A 22,840-nucleotide genomic window follows, 5' to 3' on the forward strand; every position below is an offset into this window, starting at 1 on the left:
AGCTGACTCTTTGAACAGTCATGTCTCTGAAGATTGTATTTCAAGATATATATATATATAGCCTTCGTAAATCCATGGCAGGCTAGGATTTCAGTCTACGTTAAAATAATAAGAGAGAACAATGTTCTTCATTACGCTGAATAGTTAGTCAATCCAATAGGAGAGGCCTTACAAAGAGAATGAAAAACGTAGGTCACAACCAACCCATCAATACTTCAGTTCAGTTATCAGAAACACCGACGCTCATCTGTTAAATAAAAAGCTGCGTGTTTGAAAATCACCCTCTTTTTATGGTTATGAAGGGTTCTTGATATCCTGGTTTTATTCATTAGAAAAAGGAGCCAGAATCAGTATGATAAGTTCTTTTGGATTCATGTTTCAGCCATGTTACCTGAACTCCTCAAAGAACAGATAAGGGTACATTGCTTACTTTCGGAACAGGAATGTAAAACTAATCCAGGATGTGCATGTTCTGTCCTTTATAGACTACCCCATCAGCATGATTTATCTAATGGTATACTTCCCACACTGGCTACATTTACAAGACCTTGTTGTGGAACAAAATATTATGATTTATAGAATTTTTAAAGGTATTTATTAATAGGAGCTAATACACAATTGTTTAAAAAGATAAGTTTATCTTAAAATATGGATTGGGCGCAATCCTTATTGGAAACGTGTAAGACCTGTTTTAAAAACCTAGCAGTCTGAACCTTTTAAATGCAAATTTGTCCTATTTATCTGGTCACAATCCAGTTAGTAGAATCCAATATCTTGCCCGATTAAAGGATATACAGGCTTATATATCAAAAGGAAATTACAATTAAATAATGTCTGGATGATACTTAATACACATGTCATGTTATTTCAGTGAGATGTGACCCAGAATGATATTTACATTGCCAGGAGGGGTTTTTTTTGTTTATATAAATGAAATTTACAGTTTGATAAGGTGTGCCAGCATTACATCAAGAATGATATGAGGCCATTTAAAGTCTTGTAAATTACCGATATAAATTCATTTTGTTTTGTTTCATGCACAATTGCTTCCTGCAGGGCTGCCACAAGACCAACGCAGCTTATAAGGAAAAAAAAAAAAGGAACGAGTGAATGAAATGGTCTAATTTATTCAAGATTGCTTTGAAATTTTCTCTGAATTGTCTCATGATTATGTATGCGTTAAAGGAATGGTCAAAATATGACAGCATGGGTAAATAAAAATGGAACTTGGAAAATGGGTAATTTGGAGAATTGGGAGACTGAAGTATTCATGGCCATTATGAAGCAAATATGTTGCTTTTGGGTAAATCTAGTGATTGCCTTTAATTTGTCATTGTTTTCAAGAAAGTAAGATAATACTGTCTGCTTCTAATGCTTGGAAATCAACAAAACAGGTGTAAATTAATGCCCCAGGGTGTTGGAAGTGCCTCAGCAGCAGCCAGTTAAATTGCTAGCGAATCTCATCAAGAATCCATACTTTCACATACAATATCAATGTTTATAATGTAGCACTCCTGTTAACAAGTGCTGTCACTGAGTCGCTTGCAAGAGGAGATTGTTTGCCAAGAAAAATCATGGAGGAATATTTGCTTGAGACCAAACAGTAGGACAGAAAGTTCACCGATTGAGTACATGAATGGTAGCTAAGACTATGAAAGCCAATGTTTTGAAATTGCCTAATCAACTGCCTTGTTCTGCCCACTTAAACTGGTAAGCCAACAATAAAGAGAAAAGAATATCAAAACCTCATTGCGTAGTGTGGCATCTTTCTTTAATCATTCCTCCCAATCTTTTATCTCTTGACACCTTTGGTGATTTTACGCTACATACCTATAAGATGTTCAGAGCCCTTTTTTAGAGACCAGGCCTATATAAAGTAGGAAATCTTAGCAATAAACAGTTGCAGGTAATGATGCCAGAACTAAGCAGTGAACAGCTTGGCTTGGGTTCAGAGGACAATTCTGAGTGAATGGCTATAACTTCTACTAATTTATTTCAGAAGAGAATTTTCATATATACCCTCATATATTTAAGACGTTTTGTACTGTTTCTCAGGAATCCATATCTTCTCAAAGTGCTTTTTTTTATTTTCACTCGAAGGCAGTGTCGACTTAAAACAATACTGCAGGGAATGTACCGTTCCATAAAGCACATAAGGATAGCAGGATCCAGGAGACGCAAGGCATAGAAATTGTCAAAAATGATTAGATGGTACAACACATACTGCTCTTGAGTCATAAGTTCCATTTATGGTGACTTCTACTTCCAATAGATAAGATATCAAAAAAAAAGGCAATAAAAATGAAGTTACATGAATCAAGCTCCAGAAATGAGTGGAGTTCCACCAGTGATCGTCTGTGCCCTGGTAGAGGTAGAACAACGGGGATGTTATGAAGAGGGCAGCAGTTGCTACAACAAATGTGCCTCCATGCGGAGCCAGTGAAGTCCTTGTCGAACGTAACGGACCAGACTGGTCATACTGCTGTGTTGTGTTAATGGTCCCATGACTGAGTCCAGGTCTACAAAGAACTCTGCAACACAGGAAATGGAGTCATTGTTTCAGGTAACTGTGCAGAAATACATTAATTAAGATTATTTCACGCTCAGTGGTTATGAAGCAACTAGTGAGTTCTCAGAAGCTCATGAGCCTGCAGACCTAGCATGCATGAATGACTCTTGATAAGATATCTCAGGACTGTGATTCATAGATGTGATTCATAGATTCACAGATTTTAACGCCAGAAGGAACCACCCTGATGACTTAGTTTGACCTTCTCTATAACACAGACCCCAAAGCACCGCACCCAGTCATTTCCGTAGCAAGCCCGTCATTATTTCACGCTCAGTGGTTATGAAGCAACTAGTGAGTTCTCAGAAGCTCATGAGCCTGCAGACCTAGCATGCATGAATGACTCTTGATAAGATATCTCAGGACTGTGATTCATAGATTCATAGATTCACAGATTTTAACGCCAGAAGGAACCACCCTGATGACTTAGTTTGACCTTCTCTATAACACAGACCCCAAAGCACCGCACCCAGTCATTTCCGCAGCAAGCCCATCATGGCGGCTTAGACTGTAGAACATTTTTTAGAAAGATAACCAGTCTGGTCTTCAAGACTGCAAGTGATGGAGAATCCACCATGTCCCTAGGCAAGCTTTTCTAGTGGTTAATTACCCACACTGCTCAGTGATATATATAGTATATGCCATCTCACAAACCTTCCTACATTGTATATATGGAAAAAAATATATGGTATGACGTAAGTAAAAAGACTTCCCCTTATACTACTACTTGGGATCAAACTGTGATGTTGGAGTTGAATATCCACCCCTTTGAATATTATAATGATACAGAAGTGACATAAAGGAAACAATGTATTCAGAAAACTGGCTTGTGTTGCCAACAGTTATAAACAGGCCATTATATGTCACATAATGAATATAAACCACATAACAAACGTACATTGTGATACAAAATCTGTCTTGCTGAAATTATTGTATTGTAAACTATCTGTCTTTCTATGAAATATATTACATTTCTATATTGTTTTCAGTTGAAGACCTCAAAATCTTTTACAAACTGCTACAGAAACTACAGTAGATACTGTGCTTGCTGACAAAATGCAGCCACCTCTGGAGTGAAACTGTGGCAGCTTCTTAACACTACATAGCGCTTATATGACAGGAGCTGAAGAATACTGAATGCAATTGAAACTGCAAGTTGAAACTTTAAACAGGCAGAATATCCAAGATGGAAACTGGCTAGAACATTACTACAGTGTTTACTAGTGGTCGCATTTTGACTCGGTTGGTCTTGATTTTCTGCTGTGTGTGCCAGGTTCTCAGTTGTTGCTTGCATGACTGAAACAGCTGGGAATGAGCAGTGATTCTCTTATAGTACCTTCACCTAGTCACCAGAAGCTACTCTTGAAATGATAGAGGCTCCTTTTCTGCAACTCACAACAACCTCTGTTGGATCTGTTCCCTCCTTGCAGCTTCTGGTGTTGTGGCAGCAGGAGGAGCCGAGAGAGAGAGAGAGGTAGAGACACGCCTTGCAGTCTCAGCCACCCACTAGCCCTGATCATCTTCAGCAACTTCAGGCCCTCATAATAGGTGAGTTTGGGGAGCATGGCAACGAGGAAATGGAAACACCCGAGGGTGAAAGAGCTCCCGGCATTGAGACGCTGCCCTGAGAAGGGGAATGAAAGCGAAATATCCCACAAAGAGCTGGACTGCTATCCTCGATCCCTACTCCATGAAAACGTCAAATTTAGGAGTGGGCCTACAGGCCATCTCTAATCACATCAGGGGGTGAAGGAAAGAGTAGAAGGCCGTGATGTTCCTCACCCCACAAAGAGAACAAGTCTATAGGAGCTTTGAGATTGACTTCAGTGGGCAGGATTTCACCCCATGTTCTCCCACCCCGTTGTCTGTCTCATCTATTCAGACTGTAAACTCATAGGGCAGTAGCTGTCTCTCAGAGTATGTATGAGTATGATCCTGTCTGAAATCCTAGATATGTAGTTGGGCTGGAGGTGGTTACTCTTCTATTATTAGCACGCTGGCTGGTTCAGAGTTGGTGTGAGTATGGCCCACACTGGAAATCACACCACCAGCTTCAGCATACACATACCCTCAGTGTGTTGTGTTCACCATGCCTAGCATAATCAGTAACTACCATAATGTCAATGGTAACTAATAATCACAATAAAAAGTGGTCAAGACCCCTTGGTATCATCTCATCTAAAACAGAGTGATTCCCTCAGCACCGTGCCATCTATCCCCAACACTAGGGTTCTGAAGGATGGATGTCAGCTACTGCATCACCATAGTACTGCTTCCAGCATCTGAGGGCTTCTTGGAGGTCTTCTGTCCGTGTATTGACCCAGTCTGATCCTGATCACCTAAGCAAATGAACTCCCACAGAAAAATGATAACAGACAAAAACACGCTATCACCCATGGGCAAGCACTTTTCATAAATCTATCACTCCATACCTGACCTTTCAATACTTGTCCTCAAGGGAAACCTGCACAACACCTTCAAAAGCTGAGCCCGGGTACTTAAATTCATTACTCTGCTCCACACTAAAACCATGGACTCCACAGACATTCGCTGGTTTTATGGCTCATTACAACAGTTGGGAACACATACCACTGCCTGTTAACCCTTAATTGCCTACTTCATTTTAAGTGGGCTCCTGCAGCATGTGTGACCCCCTTATGCTTAACAATCTAATTTTCAATTGCCCACTTCATTGGAAGTGGTTTCCCACAACATGTGTTAACTCCTTATGCTTAACAATCTGTCCCAGCTAGTATTTCACTCAGACACTCTGTTTCCTTTCCCTGGACCTGAAGAAGAGGTCTATGAAGCTTGAAAGTTTGTCCCTTCCACCGACAGAAGTTAGTCCAATAAAATATATTACTTTATCTACCTTGTCTGTCTCATATCCTGGGACCAACATGGCTACAGCAACACTACAAACAACTGAATCACCTGGTGAGATAAGACTGTATCACAGAACAAAGCAGTATGGCTGGAGGTAAGCCTAAAAAAATCTTAGGGATATCACCAGGTATGTAAAGAAATGGCAACTAGCAGGTACTTTAATCTTCCTTCCTGTGTCTTTTTCCCACCAAGTGAAATCAACAGAATTAGGAGTGAAAAAATCCAGAGTCTTGCCAACGTTCCAGTGATCTGCACGATTGTATATTCAAATAAATAATAATTTCTTTAAATGTCAAAACTAATTTCAGTTTCCCAATCTGAAAACACGTATCTAGCATGCTACAAGCTGAAGCAACTAATTAAACCTATATGAAAGAACATTAGACTGAAATTTACTGGATCAAACAGGCCTAAATTGCTATAGATGTGATAGGTTTCTCCTTGAGGGAAAAATGATGCAATGTGTATTAAAACAGCCCTGATTCCATAATACTCAAGTAAGGGTATGTCTACGCTGAAAAGGGGAAGATGTAGTCCAGCTAGGGAGCCTGTCCCACAGAGGAGAATGGAAATATGAAACACCTGAACTACACCTCCCATGAAGCACGTTGGGGGCACTTCCAACTGGAAATATTTCAGATTTTGACTGTTCACCAAAAATTTGAAATTTTCTGCAGGGAAAACAAAACAACCAGCCAACCAACCAACAAAACATGTTTTGATCAGCTCTAACAATAACTTTTGTACAAAGCTTTGAGATCTACAAATGAAAACCACTAATAACTATTACTATTGAAGCTAATTTTCATGAAATTGTTATTTCTCATGTTGAAATATTTTAATTATTTGCCCATCAAAGACATTTTGTCATGCAATATATTGAAAACCTGTAGATTTCAACAAAAGTGGCTATAGTAGAAATCCTTATATTAGCATTATCTTTTATTTCTACCCAATTTTTCAAATTTTAGTATAACAGTGTTCAAGTATGCATTTTAAAGCTAATATTTAACTAGAAAATATGTCTCTCTGCCCAGAATGCAAAAGAGGACACCATATGAAGTGCTGTAAACTTCATTTTTCCCTTCAATGGCTTCTCATACCAAAATGAAATGAAACAGCAACACAAGCTATGTGTCCACTGCAGACTGAAAAAAGGAAAGAAAAGGAAAGAAATTTAAGACTAGGGGCTCAATCCTCTAAATCCTGCTCATGTGAGAAACCCTTACTGATGCAACTAGTTCTACTAAAGTCAATGGGTCTACTCGTATGAATAGGGATTACTCTCATAAGGCATTTGTAGGACCAGGCTCATTTGAACAGAAATCAAAATAAGAACAAAGAAGAGAGTAGGGCATAAAGATGCAGAATGAGATTCAGCAGCTTCTTCCCCATCCAGCTCGGGGACTGATAACATTTGCTGGGTACATTTTCTGTCTGCTGGCTGAATGCCCGAGCTATTTTGATTCAATATCAAGCAGAACATTTAACAACTCCACAACACACAGAGCTAATTACATGATTATTGTCATCTCATTCTCCTATCTGAACACCCTTCTGCATTGCCACTGATAAAATTCTGCAGCACATTTAAAAAGGAATTACTTCAGCATGTTTTGAAAATGGATGCAACTACAGAAAAAAATCCCAAATGATTGCACTGCTAGCAAATTTACTAATGTATATTAACACCGGAAATGGTGGGGAGGCCTGGACATGTACTTTAGTATTGTCCCTGGTTCTAGTTATCATTCAAAGGTAGAACACTTTAAGACCTGACCCTGCTCCCACTAAAGTCAGTGGAAATTTGCCATTGACTTTAATGGGAGCAACATCAAGCTGCAGGCATCTATATAAGATTTTATTCTGCTCTAACGTGATGAGCAAATTATGAACAGAACATTGCCCAGTTAGGCCCTGTTCCTGCACTAATGAAGTCCAGGGGTACGTTGCCATTTATTTCAGTAGGAACAGGGTGGGACCTGAATGATGGTCTATGGCTTGTCCCTAGTGAGCCAAATTGAACCTTTAGTTACATCCCCTTCCAACTTCATTGAAGTCATTGTAAACCAGCCATGAACTGCTTGCCAACACTGCTCTGAGTCAACCATGGTAAAGGCTTATGCTTGATCTGAATAAATTAACTGAATCACAGACTGATGCATCCGATGAAGTGAGCTGTAGCTCACGAAAGCTCATGCTCAAATAAATTGGTTAGTCTCTAAGGTGCCACAAGTCCTCCTTTTCTTTTTGCAAAGACTGATCTTAGGAAAACCAAGGTCATGGTTTCTAACAAACATGTCATAATCAGGCTCACAGGTGAACAAATAGAACATCTACGGTTCACTTATTATCCTAACTAACATGTGAGTCATCTTTACTGGATGACGACAGCAATATGAAAAGAGCCTCAGTACTCTGCGAGAGGCTGAAATGGGGAACGTATTCACCGACTCAAAAGCAGGCATCACTCGGGGCACAATCTTTGTTCAAAAAAAAAAAAAAGGAGGACTTGCGGCACCTTAGAGACTAACACATTTATTTGAGCATAAGCTTTCGTGAGCTACAGCTCACTTCATCGGATGCATTCAATGGCTGTAGCTCACGAAAGCTCATGCTCAAATAAATGTGTTAGTCTCTAAGGTGCCACAAGTACTCCTTTTCTTTTTGCGGATACAGACTAACATGGTTGCTACTCTGAAACCAATCTTTGTTCAGATATTTGCCAGCTGCTCTTATAACCCACTGTTCAGTGTGTGTTACACGGCCCCCTGCTGTGCTTGATACACAGATGATATGAGTTGGCTACTATCCCCAACAAGGGGACTTGGTCCATTTGCTCAAACTGAAGAGGCTTATTCTCTGAGCTCAGGAGGTCCTGGGTTCAATCCCCAATGATAACTAAAATAATAATTGCATTTCAGCTACCAAAATAGCAAAAGGAAGAAACTGAACAAGTCACCTTTGTTCTCCTTAGTCAGTTTGTCGGCCATGTCCCAGTGCTCATAGCTCCGCAAGACGTTGTTGGTGATGTTTACATGGCTGGCAGCCATATGGTGGATGCGCTGGGGGATGGTGATGGTTCCTGCTGACGAGGACCCCGCCGTGCCTGCACTGCTCCCTACAGAACTGACTGGAGATGGACTGAGAGACATGGGGGATGGAGTCTCTGTGCTCCTGGAAAAAAGAAAGGAGAATTGTTCTCATGCACACACTTCATTTAAAATCACTTCCTTTTAGGGTGACCAGATAGCAAGTGTGAAAAATCAGGACAGGGTGTGGGAGGTACGAGGCATCTACATAAGACAAAGCTCCAAACATCGGGACTATCCCTATAAAATCGGGACATCTGGTCACCCTGCTTCATTTCTCTCCCCAGCAGACTTGGAACCTTAACATCAAATCTAGACCCAGTCCAGAGGAGATGTTCAGTGATGATCTCCTGCTTTACAAGAGAGGAGAGGTTTATAAACTGGGACTGACTGAAATTAAAAAAGGGCTTTAATTCCCCCCACAAATGAACCTGTTATTTAAAAAAAAACCTCTGACAAATACAGCAATCTTTCAGAGAAAGAAGTATCTCATAGCTGTAATGATTTTTCTACTAGCTGCCAGAAGCTGCTATTGGCAGTTAGAAAACACTCAGTGTATAATATTGGTTTATTATTATCAAAGAATTCCGTGGAAACCACAATGACAATTTGCTACAAATACAGTCACCACAATAAGCAAAGTGCAATTCTTAAAAGCACCCCGCAGAGCAGTATTAGGCACTCAGGGTACTGTACAATTATGAATATCTCTATAGGGTTCTTTAAGGCTTGCTATGAAGATTTGTTTCTAATTGCCAGCCGTTCATCTGCACACTGTTTTATAAAGAGCAGTGTTTTAAGTTACCTACTTAGTGCAGCACTAATGTTCTCATATAGATTTTCTTTTAATTCTAACACCAGCAATTAGGAATCACCTGCTGGCTGCAGGCAGCATGGAGGTCATCCACTGCAATCTCACATGTTTAGAACTGTACAGCGCTGAATGCTCACACGCAGCTCTTCTCCTTGAAAATTGGTCTTTTTTAACACGATTAAGGGTTCCAAAAATCTCCCTCCCCCACCCCACATTTGGAGCCAAACAAATGCATAGGATTGCCATAAAAACACTTTAAATACAGGCTGAATTGCTTCTGGGCCCCTCGGCATGGAGGAAAGGGGCCAAACTTTGCAGAACGGGGATTCCATGCCCCTTTCCCTGTCAGGCAGCAATCACTGCTTCAGCTGTGGAGCAGCTGAAAGATCGCGCTGCTTCTGTTCCACCTGATCCATCACCCACAATATTCTTTGGAGAGATTCCTATTGACTTTAATAGGTGCTGGATCAGGCCCTATTTATGCATGGGGGTAAGGATATGTGAAGAACACCCCACATCTCGCACATACTGGCTGCTGCCAGGTAGCTTCTGGACTAGAGGAACAATTTGCCCCAACAGAATGGAGAGAGTAGTTGAGTACTGGTGTGACCTACACATTTCCTAATCCAAAGGGAAGAAAACATCCTCCTACTGGAGTATGATCGGTAACGACTCCCCTGGCTGAGCTCCATAGCATGAGACCCACATGGCATCAGCCGTTAGTAGCTATTTGCACAGCCAAGGGGTTATGTTGAAGGGTATCCTGCAGCATGAATGTTTTATTTCTGAGTCTCCAAACATACTCCAAACAGCATCTTTAATGTACAGAAGAGCTGAACTACACTTGATTAGGTCTGGGAGCAGTTACCAATCATACAGTATGCAAAGGGACCGAGAGTATTTCGCTAAAGCCACTTAAAACAAGCTGACGCATGTCAGCCAAATAAAGTGCCTTGTTCATCGGATCTAGCCTGTTGTGCAGGGGAAGGTGCAGTGCCATTATTACTGTGGCAAGTCTATTAGATCTCTCTATCCTTGTGCTTATTGCAGCTGAAGTGAGGAAAATTTCTGTAATGAAACCAGGGAAAATTCGTTTCACTGCCAGCCTGGAACTCGGGCCAACTTTGCAGAGGTTCACAACCCTTTCAGCAAAAGTGGTCTGAACTTCCAGGGAGCAAAGCTGAGGTTTTCATGGCTTTGAATCCTGAAATGTGCTTAATTGAGTGTTCAAAACAAAGCTCAGGTGGGCTCCAAACTCACACAAACTGAAAGTAAAAAAAAAAAAAGCCTGCAAAACCTCCTTTGGACCAAAACTGTGAGCTGCCCCTCTTAGGTATTACACACATTTGGGTACAGACTGGTATAAACTGGTCACAAATAAACTGAGGTTGGCAATTAGAAGGAGGTTTCTAACCATCAGAGGAAAGAGGTTCTGGAACAGCCTCCGAATAGCAAGGGATGGTGGGGAAGGGATAGCTCAGTGGTTTGAGCATTGGCCTGCTAAACCCAGGGTTGTGAGCTCAATCCTTGAGGGGGCCATTTAGGGATCTGGGGCAAAAATTGGGGATTGTTCCTGCTTTGAGCAGGGGGTTGGACTAGATGACCTCCTGAGGTCCCTTCCAACCCTGATATTCTAGGATTGTAGGAGAATGGGATTATATGCAGGGGACTGGACTAATGACCCAGGAGATACCTTCCAGTCTATGTTCCTCTTCTTGTCTGGTATCAGCTGATATGTGTGATTTCTCCTGCTATGGTAACTCCATGACCCAGAACCGTTGTTTTTGCAGTAACACATGTGAACTCTATCACATTACTTTGTTACAGGGTGGAATATTGCTTGTTGCTCTGAGGACCCAATCATGTAACTTCTAGGTGGTATAGGGCCCAGCTATGGGTAGGCTGTATCATTGTGGCTGAATTTCTTTAGTATGTCAGATCATGTATACGATTTTAACAGTAGCCTCCTCACATTTTGTTCTTATTATGTGATAAAAGCTTCTATCTTTGAATAAAAGAAGGAAGCCGGCATTGCACAGCAGATGCACTTTTACTCACTCATAGCTGCAAGACAGTCCGATCAGTTTAGGTGTCAAATGGAAGTGATAGCCACCCAAATGCTGGGCGGCAGCTGGTCATGTTCAGAGGCTGGGCAAGAATTTTCTCCTTCGCCACAGAGTCATAGATTTTTAAAGCCAGAAGAGACCATCATGATCATCTAATCTGACCTCCTATATAATGCTGGCCAGAGAATTTCATCAAGTGACTCCGGCATCAAACCCTGTAACATCTAGCACTGCACAATTTGCACATCTGGAAAGAGACCAGATGTAATGACCAGATGTGGTGTGGCACTCATATATTTCCTTACATGTCCCCCCAGAGAAGTCTAATGGAAGTAGTGGGTTAAAGTGCTGCAAATACGTTTGCACTCAGTGGAGTTACCAGGGTGGAAGCTGGTGCAGAATTTGTCCCATACGCTGCACATTGGTGTAGGGGGAGAGTGGAGTCCCTTCTGGAATAAGCCTGTTAATAATGTCATCATGACTTGTCTTTCCATACAACTATTATTATTTATTTTAGTCACGCTTACTATGCGCTAGGTGCTTTGCAAGCATTTAAGGATGATCTCTGCTCTGAGAAGCTCACAATCTAAAGAGCTTTAAGATAGACTGAATTGTTTTCATTTCAGATGCCTGTGAAGCTCTGGAAGTTCCCTTACATCTGCTCACTCAGGGTCTGCTGACTCAGTGCCCTCTTGGATGGCCTTAGCCAGGATACATCCACACGTCAGAGCTGCTTCTGTAGCACACCAGTTTGCCCATTTAGGGGGTGTTATACTTGTCTCCAGGTACCAGCTAGCATTTGGTCCGTGAAATGTGGACAAGTGCAAGCTACTGATTTTGTCTAGACTTGCATGCATAGCCCTGAACAGGGAATAAGAGGAATCTGTGTCATAGAGTACAATATATATCATGTGCGAAAGTAAGGTAACGATGGTAACATACCTTCATTGACCATCAGATCATAATTACATTACTGTGATTTTATACTGGAGGTGAGGGTGTTTTAGCATTAATATAAAGATTCAGATAATTGGCTGACTAAGTGCCTTCACATTTTCACCACTATTACGCCTTCACTTTTATTAAACAGCACTTACCATATATCAATGAAATATTCAATGGTATTTCATTACTGAACGAATCATTGAAAAAAATCACTGCAATGGAGGTTAACTTTACTTTGGCTTCTTGAAATGACATAGTACTTGCTAGCTAATTAACAGGTATTTTTATGGCCCTCATTTGGCTTAAGGATCAAACTGTCAAAGAATTTGGTACCAGCCCATATGAACTTTTCAGTCCTGCCACGTGACTGGAACGTGACCGCAAATTGTGTAAAGTTTTAGTATGATCTAAGAGCTGATTTTCAGCTTTGAATGATGAATATAACAATCCCTCTCCTCCACCCCATCCCCCCACCGTTAACCGTGTATTTCCATGACAAAGTACTGAGTGGCAATACTCACTTTCCATTGCCTCCCCAAGGAGAGGGGGCCTGGGAGGCTTTTGAAGAGTTCTGCAAGAAACAAAACCAAAAGGTAAATACAGGAGATAATTCTCTGTTGGTTCAGGAGGAGATGCTAGTAAGATTTAAAGCAGATTAATATTGATTACAAGACCTGGTGCTTCCTGTTTTAGCTGCAGGAGCTCTGGTGCATGCAGAATATCTGCCCAACTTTACTATCTCATAATAAAATAGCTGGTTGGATAATTAGTAGGCTCCAATCAGGAGTGTGAAAGTCACTTGGTAAAAGACTCGACATACCAAAACTCCAGTAGAATCAGATGCAGTTCATAAAGAAGTGGTTTAATTATCCTTATCTAAAATTTATTCTGCAAAGTAAGCTCTTCAAAGGCTTTTCACCTTCAGGAGTATCTGCACGCTTTTCATCAGACAAAGGAAGCTTGAGGGTTTGATGTTTGGAATTAGGGGAACCTATATATTGTAGGTGAATGTGACGCAATATATATACACAACATGAGGGGACGAAAAGAGTCTGATTGTCGGGATATGAATGAAGTCCTTTGCTTTTATAGTGTGTATAAACACATACTTTCCCTACCCATTCTCTCTTTTGTGTTGGTACAGCACCTAACATATAGCAGGTGCTACCACAAGCAAACAAATAATAAAGCCCAGACATTGCGAGCTTTATTCAGATTAGATGGTATCTTATTCAGCAACAATTCCCATTAAGGGTGGTAGAATCAGGGCCTTAGTTATCTAAGATGAGTAACAAGTTGCCTCTCTCTGTAGCGACTGTATATATTGCTTTTCTTGCAAAGATTTCAAAAGGCATTCTGAAAATTCAGTTAAGCTTTACAACACCTCTGTGAAGTGTTTGAATTATTATTAATTATTATTATTATACCCACTTGATTACTTTCATACTCATTTTGCATGTGAGGTCCAAGGTCACAAAGAGAGTAAGTGGTAGCCAGGAATAAGACCTTATTCTCCTGACTCTTCAACCATAGCTTTCAGAAAATATTGACCAAACTAGATAACACCATCCAGCAGAAAACACTGGTTTGTTTGTGTGGTCTTTGCATTTCCTTAAACATGTCAACACTGAATGGAATGGCTTGGATTAGATGGTGTGTAGTGTATATCTGTGTGCATGTTCACGCATGTGAAGGAGAGGGATCATTGAAATAATCTGGAAGGTCTTCAAACCATGAAAAAGCAGCTTTGACATTAGCTCTCCTGAATGTCAGGAGAGTGCTGTGGGTTAGAGCTGAGTAGAAAACAGTTTTCCCATCCCATGAGAGTTTTTGAGATTTTGAAAAATGTTCTTGTCCCAAATCAGAATGAAAAGAAAAAAATAATCTCAAAAAACAATTGAATCGGGTCAATGTTTCGTTTTGTTAATTTTAAAACATGGCATTTTGATTTTGACTTTTTAGTTTTTTAAACATTTTTAAACATATATTAATTTCAATTTCAAGTCAAAAAGCCATTTTGACCTGAAAAACCGAACTTTTTTTGTAAAATATCAAAATGAGACATTCTGACAATACTGAAACTTTTTTTTTCCTTTGTTTTTTAAATAGTAAATTTGTCTAAACGGACCCTGTCTTGCAAGCAGTTTTGGTTTTGATAAATCTGTATTTTCTGATGAAAAAAAGTTCTGTTGAAAAATTCCTGACCTGGTCCCTGTACTGCAGGCCTAGAAGGGTGACCAGATGCCCCGATTTTATAGGGACAGTCACGATATTCGGGACTTTTTCTTATATAGGTGCCTATTACCCCCCACCCCATCCCAATTTTTCACACTTGCTCTCTGGTCACCATAAGACCTAGTGAGTCACCTTCCACATTGAAAAGTGTGCAAAACTTCAGTCTGAACAACAGCTCTGTTTAAAGGCCCAACCCATTTAATAAAAGGCTCTGCGCTTCCCCAGCTGCCCTACTGAAAACCTTCGAACCATGCCTTCTTTGTGGCAAAGGTAAAAGACAGAGAGCATCACATAGCAATAGGAAAGTCATATTCTGTTAATATTTCCCTTTCTTAAATGTGAGTCTCCTAGACTTTGAATACAAAGAGAGCCTGAACATGCAAGTCACGCACAGTTCAAGCCTGTTTTGAGTGCACATTTACCCAATTTTACACTAGTGCATAGCACCTTCACTAGATGAAGTCTCTCTTTTGTTTCAGAGTAACAGCCGTGTTAGTCTGTATTCGCAAAAAGAAAAGGAGTACTTGAGCTTTCGTGAGCATCCGATGAAGTGAGCTGTAGCTCACGAAAGCTCATGCTCAAATAAATTGGTTAGTCTCTAACGTGCCACAAGTACTCCTTTTCTCTCTTTTGTGTCATTCAATCTGAAGCTCTACAAAAACCACTTCTGAGATTTTTTTAACTGCTTCTCAAAATATGGGCCTGATTCTTATTTACTTTAAATCCACTTTGCTCTGGCAGAGTAAAGGGACCTTAAAATGAGAGTAAATTATATTTACATGCACTTTAAGTTTCCTTTACACAACTAGGGCAGGGTAAAGTGGCCTTTTTGTAAAAGAGAATCAGGCCCAAAGCCTCTTCTTAGAAAGAAATGTTTAAAAAAATAATTGTCTACGGTAAAATATAAACTATCAAAATTTTCCTTCAGAGCCAGGCTATTTTTTCCCCAAGAGACAGTAGCCTAAATTCAACCTGGAATAAGTCTGAAGTAACTGGGAATACATTCCATGGAAGATTCTAGGCTAGTGAATGTGGGGTCTAAGCCCAATAAAGTCAACAGAAAGGCTCCTGATGACTTCAGAGGGCTCAGGATGAGGTGCTGACCAAGGAATAATGCCACTAAAGTTACAGGGAATTGTCAAGTGCAGAAGTGGTGGAAGTCAGATCCAAATCAGGCCAGAATCAGTATGTTGGTCAGAGCATGGCTGTAGGTTTTGACAAGGGTGACCAGATAGCAAGTGTGAAAAATCGGGATGGGGTGGGGGGTAATAGGCCTCTATATAGGAAAAAGCCCCAATTATTGGGACTATCCCTATAAAATCGGGACATCTGGTAACCCTAGTTTTGACACAGGATCAGTTCCATTCCCTCCTTACAAACATCCTGCCCATGTCTCCCATTGCAGAGGTTAAAGGTGGGGCTTATGTGGTGCAGTGTGAGTTGTATGAGCCCTCAGCGCTGGGATGAATGTCATTCTGTATCAGCATAAATTAAACAGACTAAAGATTACCTTAAAATATTCCATCAGAGATCTGGAGTACTTCATAGCATGGTCTTTCTTTAGTTTAAACATTCTCAAGTAGAGGAGTGATAAGCATCGGTAGCTGCAGTATTCAGGAAAAGATTGTATTAATTCCATTGCTTAATGAAACCTATAAACTATAAAACAAAAGCTGATCTATATTTTGCAGTCTCTCTTCCAAGGTTAGATTGAGAAACATAAGCAAATGGAGAAAAATAAAAAAAAATGCACAAAAGCGTTAAAATCCTATCTTGATAACAGTATAAATTAGACAAATAAATGTTTAGTCAGCTGCTGAAGAAATCCATTTGTTACCCTTTAATAGTTTAATGGAAAACAAGAATAATGATCTTGTGTAAGCTGCTTAAGTAATTCAGTACTTTTAAAGTCCTCTAGGATTTTAGCTGTTTCTACATTGTTGCAATGGGACTCACCATAAAACTGCTAGTTTCTTGTCTCCTTCCGTGGCAGATGAGCCTGTGAAATTCTTGAGTCTCATTGCATACCTTGTAAGAAAGGTGAGGAGAAGAGGAAATTGGGCATTAAGATGCTTCGAGGAAAATTGGTGACACTCTGAGAAATAACTAGATCCGCTTCTAAAACTACAATAAATAATGACCACAATGTTTCACAGTAATGGGATGAGTGTAATATTCAACAGAAAGCAACACTTAAAATTTGGAGGACTAAAGTAAATCATCAGCCCATTTTCTGGGCCAATGAGGTGAATTATTTTGGAGTGTGTTAATGCTGCCAAGATAACATTACAGCCAGCACTCTGGGGTGACAAGCACTGTATTAGTTTGCAATGAGTGCTGGCCAAAAACATAAGGTCTCAGTCCTGTTTGCACTGAAGAGGAAAATAATATACAGCTAGGTTTTACATTTAATAGTGTGGGGTTTGAATAACACCTTCCATTCCCACTCATAAATGCCTCTGCAACGTCTTTAAAATATTTATATATGAAGTGGTATTAAATAAAGGAAAGGTCATGTTCACAGCTTTTTAAGTTCTTAGCCCTATTAATTTATGATGCTTGTATATTTTGTCTTTCCTTTCTATTTAATTGGTGCTGTCCAACATTTGGGTGATAAAAGGTTGAGCATTCCCCCCACCCCTCTTTTTTTAAAGTTGCTTTAACGGAGTACACGCCATTCCATGCATTTAGTCTCTTGAAAATCAATTCATCGCATAAAGTCATTGTTCTGAGCCTTAATGCAATTTCACAGGTACTTGTGTTAGAATAAGTAATAGGGTTCAGTGTTGCGTAAGAAAGTTTTAAGGTATCCAGGCAGTCTTGATGAGTTCTCATTTACAAGGAGGTAATGGAGTAGCAGGCTGCACTGCTCTCCTGTGCTGACACCCCTGTCATCACGTCCCCTTATGATCTTCGAGCAAGGCACCCTTTAGCTCCTTAGCATTCTGTCTTCCATGCTCTTTGTTATTGCTCCAGTCACACTGAATGAACGTGGTCAAATGCAGAGATGTGTTTCTCTTCAGGATTTGCAGCGTTAAGTTAGGGATTTTAGTGTTACAATTAGTCTATACACCTCTGAGAGTCAGATCTCTGACATTCTGAGTCACTGTGATGCTCCACTTGTTTTCGCAAATAAATGACTGCTGCAGATACCCACATCTCAGAGCAGTTAAAATGACTGGAATAGATAGAACAAGGGTCTGCCTGTAGAGAGCATGATGATGGGGAAAAGTAACGTGAATCTCTTCCAAATAGTATCCAACTGTAAAAATCTATGCTGAAGTTACATTAAGGACCACTTTTTTAAAAAAGGCACACATACAGTTTCACACCTAATTTGCACCATTCTCCACTGTGGCATATGCAAATCATGTATTTGCATGTGCCGGTGACCATGCTTGCAGTTAGGGTAACTTTGTGTGCAAATGAGGCTCAACTGCTGCATGCACAATTTTGCACATGTGTTTTGAAAATCAGGCCCTGTGCGGCTTACTTAAACCCACATTATACTGTCAAATCATCAGTGCTCACTGCTCCAGGATTCCCCAACTCTCTTATTTTGTGAAGAATCATACTGTGTGAATCTCTTAGAGTTCTGGTGAGTCATGAGCAGATGAACAGGGGTTTACTTTTCTGACTTGTGGAACCATTTGTCATTCATAGCTTCATAGATTTGAAGGCCAAAAGGGACTATTTTGTCATCTAATCTGATCTCCCGCCTGGCACAGGCAACAGAAATAGAATTTCATCAAAGGATTCATGATCACCCCCAATCATCACAGGGGTGGTGTTGCTTTAAAAGTGTATATGAACACAACACACACCAGTGGCCCTAATAGTCTCCTCTTTCTTATGGGAGGGATGTCAGGATGCATCCCAGAATCTGGAAAGGGTGAAGAGTAAAATTCCTAGTCTATGAAGTCAACTGTGGACATCGGCATGGAGATCTAATTTACTTGCACAGAACACAGGTTCTGATCCTGCACTATTAAAGTCAATGGGGGCTTTGCCATTGCCTTCAACATGCACAGGACAAATCCTTAGACACTAGGGTGAAGCGTGCTACAGAAAACCCTAAGATAGCTAGATAGAACCACTCAGCTTTGCTCCACACTCCTCCAAAACATGCAGGCTACTTATCAACAATTATAATACTTCAGACATAGCACGTTTCATCACTAGATCTCAAAGTGCTTTACAAAGGAAGTCAGTAAGATTACTGTCATTTTACAGATGGGCAACTGAACAGATTTGCCCAAGGCCACCCAGCAGGCTAGTGGCAGAGCCAGGAATACAACCCCGCTCTCCTGAATCCCAGCCCAGGGCTCTCTCCGTTAGGCCACGCGCCCTCCCTGACATACCACTCTCATGCCATTTGAAGACAAGATAATGCTACTGTTTACTTTTTCACACCGTTTTGTGCTTATAAACTACATTAAGTGACCCACAGTTAAGATGCAGGCACAATGGAATGAAGCGGGGAGACTGGTATAGCTTTAATTCTTAATTTCACTGTTCTTCAGGGTTTAACACCGACCCTAAATGTTGTGTGAACATCATTTTTGTGGCATAATCTCTTTTATTGTTCTTCTTTTTAACAAGTGTTGTATGTAAATACATATTTTAAAAAATTTAAAAGGCTTATTATTTACCCGAGAGTAACAAGCTTCTTCAGATCTGATATGTTTTATTATGTAAATACCTCCTCATTCAAAATGTAAAACATGCATTTTTTTGGATAGACTCGAATAACTAATCTGACACATTAGAGTCTCTCATATAAACAAGTCCTAGCAAAACAAACATTTGGCCTGATTCTGCTTTTCTTTTCACTGGTGGAAATTAGGAGTAATCCCACTGAAGTTAATGGTGTTATACCAGTGTAAAAATGGTGAGAGCCAGAGGGGAATCAGAGCAAATGGGCAAAATCCTGATTGCTTTAACCACAATTAAATTTAATCTTATGGATTTCAATGGGATTATCTGTGAGTAAAGTGAGCAAAATATGGCCCCTTAGTTACTCTGTCGAGTAAATTCTATGGAGTCTACCCTTTAGGGCAGCTATAGAAAACAGGTGCTGATTTTCAAATACTAACTCAGGCATTTTAATATTAGGCAAAGGCTCTTATGTTCTGGACTGAAAAATTATGTTTAAAAAAATTAACTCAGTGAATTTCAGTGGCTTTTTATATCCCTTTTTTTTTTAAAAAAAACCCAACCAACCACTCTCTCTTTGTCTAGATATACACATGCAAAAGTTGCTCTCTGGATGCGACCTTATATACCAAGTTAAAGCCTAGAACAATTTTTTACAGCCAAGTTATAAACCTCTGCAAAAACAAGGTTTAGAATAGAGATCTTGATCGACTCATTTTAATGTTTTGAATTATAAAACTACACCTTTTAAAAGACAAGTGTCATTGCCAAACGGTGAAATTACTATACTTTACTTCCACCCACTACATTTCAATTTTAATTTTATGAATATTGCAAATTATAACACTCACATTATAACCTCTAAAGGGGATAATTTATAAAAGCAGTGTCCATCAATTATAAATTTTCCATGACATTAATAAAATGGCAAGAACTAATTATGATGACTTCTGAGATGAAGATGCCTTGGACAAATCATTAATATGTTGAAATGATATTTTTTAAAACAGAGCAGGTTCTAATTATGACTGAAATGAGATTATGAAAATGATCACAGAAAGGACATTAACCTGATGAGTTCCACAGTTTCTGAGTACATGGTGTATGGAGATTTAGCTTCTAATGGATCTCGCTCCATAGCATTCCCGCACTCAATGAAGGAGAGAGCAGCATCAGCATAATTCACTGCTTTGCCGAACTTCTCCAACTGAAATAGGAAGATGAAACCATCAAGATGATGCTTCAGCTTTTATTTCCAGCTAGATAGAGCACAATGTATACAAAGCAACATTGACATTAAAAATGCATACATTAAAGAATTAAAGCCAGGTCATGTTTTCACCAAGCTGGACAGATAACATAGGGCCAAGTCCTCTGCAAGTGTAAAAGAGTGGAGGTCTGTTGACTTCAATGGAGCTACACCGATTTATCCCAACTGAGGGTGAGACTCAGTACAATCTTTAAAAAAATCCATGTTCCTCCTTTGATATACTAAGGACTTTGTTTGAACGCTAGTATGCAAGAGTTAAGTAACAAATCTGTATGCCACTTGTCAGGAAAATGTGACATTCCATTGTGATTGTTGACCCTCCTCCCACTCCAAAATCTCATCACTTAACTTGCAAATGACACCCTGAAATAGTGTTAAAAAAGTAGAAAAATATAGCACTGCTAAATATTTTATTTTACTAGAATTTTATAGCAAAAAGGTTTTTAGCCCTGATAATGGTTGTGATTAAACTGACTTAGACATACTGATTTCTTTTTTATGTGTAATGAATATTATAGATGACACTTTTATAGTAAGTATTTTATAATAGTATTTAACATTTTCAATTTCTGATAGGTGGATGTAAGACTTTCACTAATATGGCATTTAATGTAAAAGAATCAATAAAGCTGAAGTCTTCCAAAATGTCTTTGTATGTCTCTATCAAAATATTTCCAATGCACCTGCACACATTTTCTGTTCACAAAATGGCAGCTGCTTATAACAATAGATTAAAGTCGAGCTTTATAATGGCATATTTTACTCTGCTGCTACCATTTAGTAGCTCTCCTCACAAGACACATTCCATGCTCTCTATTTTCATGGGGCGTTATCATGTAGATTTCTACCCTATTGTTCTAATTGCACAAAATTCAGCCTGGCAACAAAAGCTTGTTTTGTGTGTGCTTATGTGACAGATGCCCTCTTGGCTGACACAATGGGGAATGAACCAGGGATCTCCAGAGTTAATAGAATGAGCTGCTACAGCTTAAGGCTTTGTAAGTCCTCCTTTTCTTTTTGCGGATACAGACTAACAAGGCTGCTACTCTGAAACCTGTCATAGCTGCAGACTGTAACAACGCATATCCTCTGTAGATTGGCACAGCGGGGGACATGCAACACCTTCACCACTGGGTTACACTTATTCTACAGTACCCTCTGAACAGTCAGAAGGGAATGCAGACCTCATCTCATTCTTCTCTCTTTTCCACCAATCACTGCCCTTGTTTTACCCGAGGCAAAACCTTGTTTCAGGTGTTCTTTGGAAGCTAGTTTTCTATATAATACAGAAAATTAATGTAGCTTTAAGCTGACTTAGCAAAGGCACATCCTCTTAATCAATGGCGATAAAGCCATGGGACCTAATTCTGCTCTCACAAACAGCCATGTAAATCCAGGGTAATTCCCATGAAGTCAATAACATTTCTCTAGTTTATTGATGGTGCAAAGGAGAGCACAATTAGGCCCATTATCTCGGGCATGTTGTATGCTGTATGTAGTCATTTGTTCTGATGACAGTGTGCCTAATCATAAATGAGTGGATCCCTTGCCCCTCTTCCAGGCAATGACGGGTTCACATTGGGCCATTGCAGAATATTTCAAGCACCCTCACTTTTGCCAGAAGTCCCTTCTCTGTACAAGCACAGCAGCATCGCTTCCACATCTTGTTAACATTTCCTGACACTTGCAGGGGTCACACACATTATCTTCCCAAGCGCAACACCACATCTTTCAATTTGGCGTGCTTCATTGTGTCAGCACAAAGTAACCAGAAGCAATTGTTTCCATAAGACAATAAATGCCACGGGACTGTACGATAAACGAGTTACTTGGAGAAATACGTGTGCAACCGCATTTGACGAAAAAATGAAAAAAGATCTAAATAGTGGAAAGAAAAGGCAGATACACAGTTCATGGGCATTTGTGGCTGCTAATAACTTATACCGCAGCAGCTGGCCTGGCATTCTGATCAGAGCATTGGGGGTGTCAAACTACATGTGACATGAAAGGCCTGCCTGCGGGCAACAACATGATGTGCCATGCCTTTTCATGTTAGCTCTGCTTGAGAAACACCCCTAATTCTACAAGGCATAGTCAACGGTAAGAAGATGGAAGACAGGTCAACACTATCTTGAGTGAATCAGGCTGTGGAGAAAAGCGGATTGACATAGCATGTTGAGACCATCATGAGCTTGAGTCTGTAAATATTTGCTAGCATAGAGGAGGCAGGTTTATGCCAGAACGATGTGTGTTCTCCTTAAAGGTCAATCAGCTGCAGGAGGTGTTGTCAGTCTGCTTCTGTGAGCC

General features: G+C 40.0%; 1 protein-coding gene across 1 annotated transcript in view; it reads right to left on the reverse strand.

The window, feature by feature from the left end:
- Window positions 1-661: 661 nt before the first annotated feature.
- The window catches only part of AFF2 (ALF transcription elongation factor 2), a 406,623-nt gene continuing 384,444 nt past the window's right edge, over window positions 662-22,840 (reverse strand). Inside the window, exons 16-21 of the mRNA XM_084638773.1 lie at window positions 20,334-20,470; window positions 16,564-16,635; window positions 16,118-16,211; window positions 12,894-12,943; window positions 8,418-8,632; window positions 662-2,531 (exon numbers count right to left, since the gene is read on the reverse strand). Coding sequence (XP_084494899.1) covers window positions 2,410-2,531; window positions 8,418-8,632; window positions 12,894-12,943; window positions 16,118-16,211; window positions 16,564-16,635; window positions 20,334-20,470 — 690 coding nt within the window. The 3' untranslated portion in view covers window positions 662-2,409. The remainder of the gene's footprint in view (window positions 2,532-8,417; window positions 8,633-12,893; window positions 12,944-16,117; window positions 16,212-16,563; window positions 16,636-20,333; window positions 20,471-22,840) is intronic.

Source organism: Lepidochelys olivacea (assembly GCF_965140295.1).
Source record: "Lepidochelys olivacea isolate rLepOli2 genome assembly, chromosome: 9".
NCBI lineage: Eukaryota > Metazoa > Chordata > Testudines > Cheloniidae > Lepidochelys > Lepidochelys olivacea.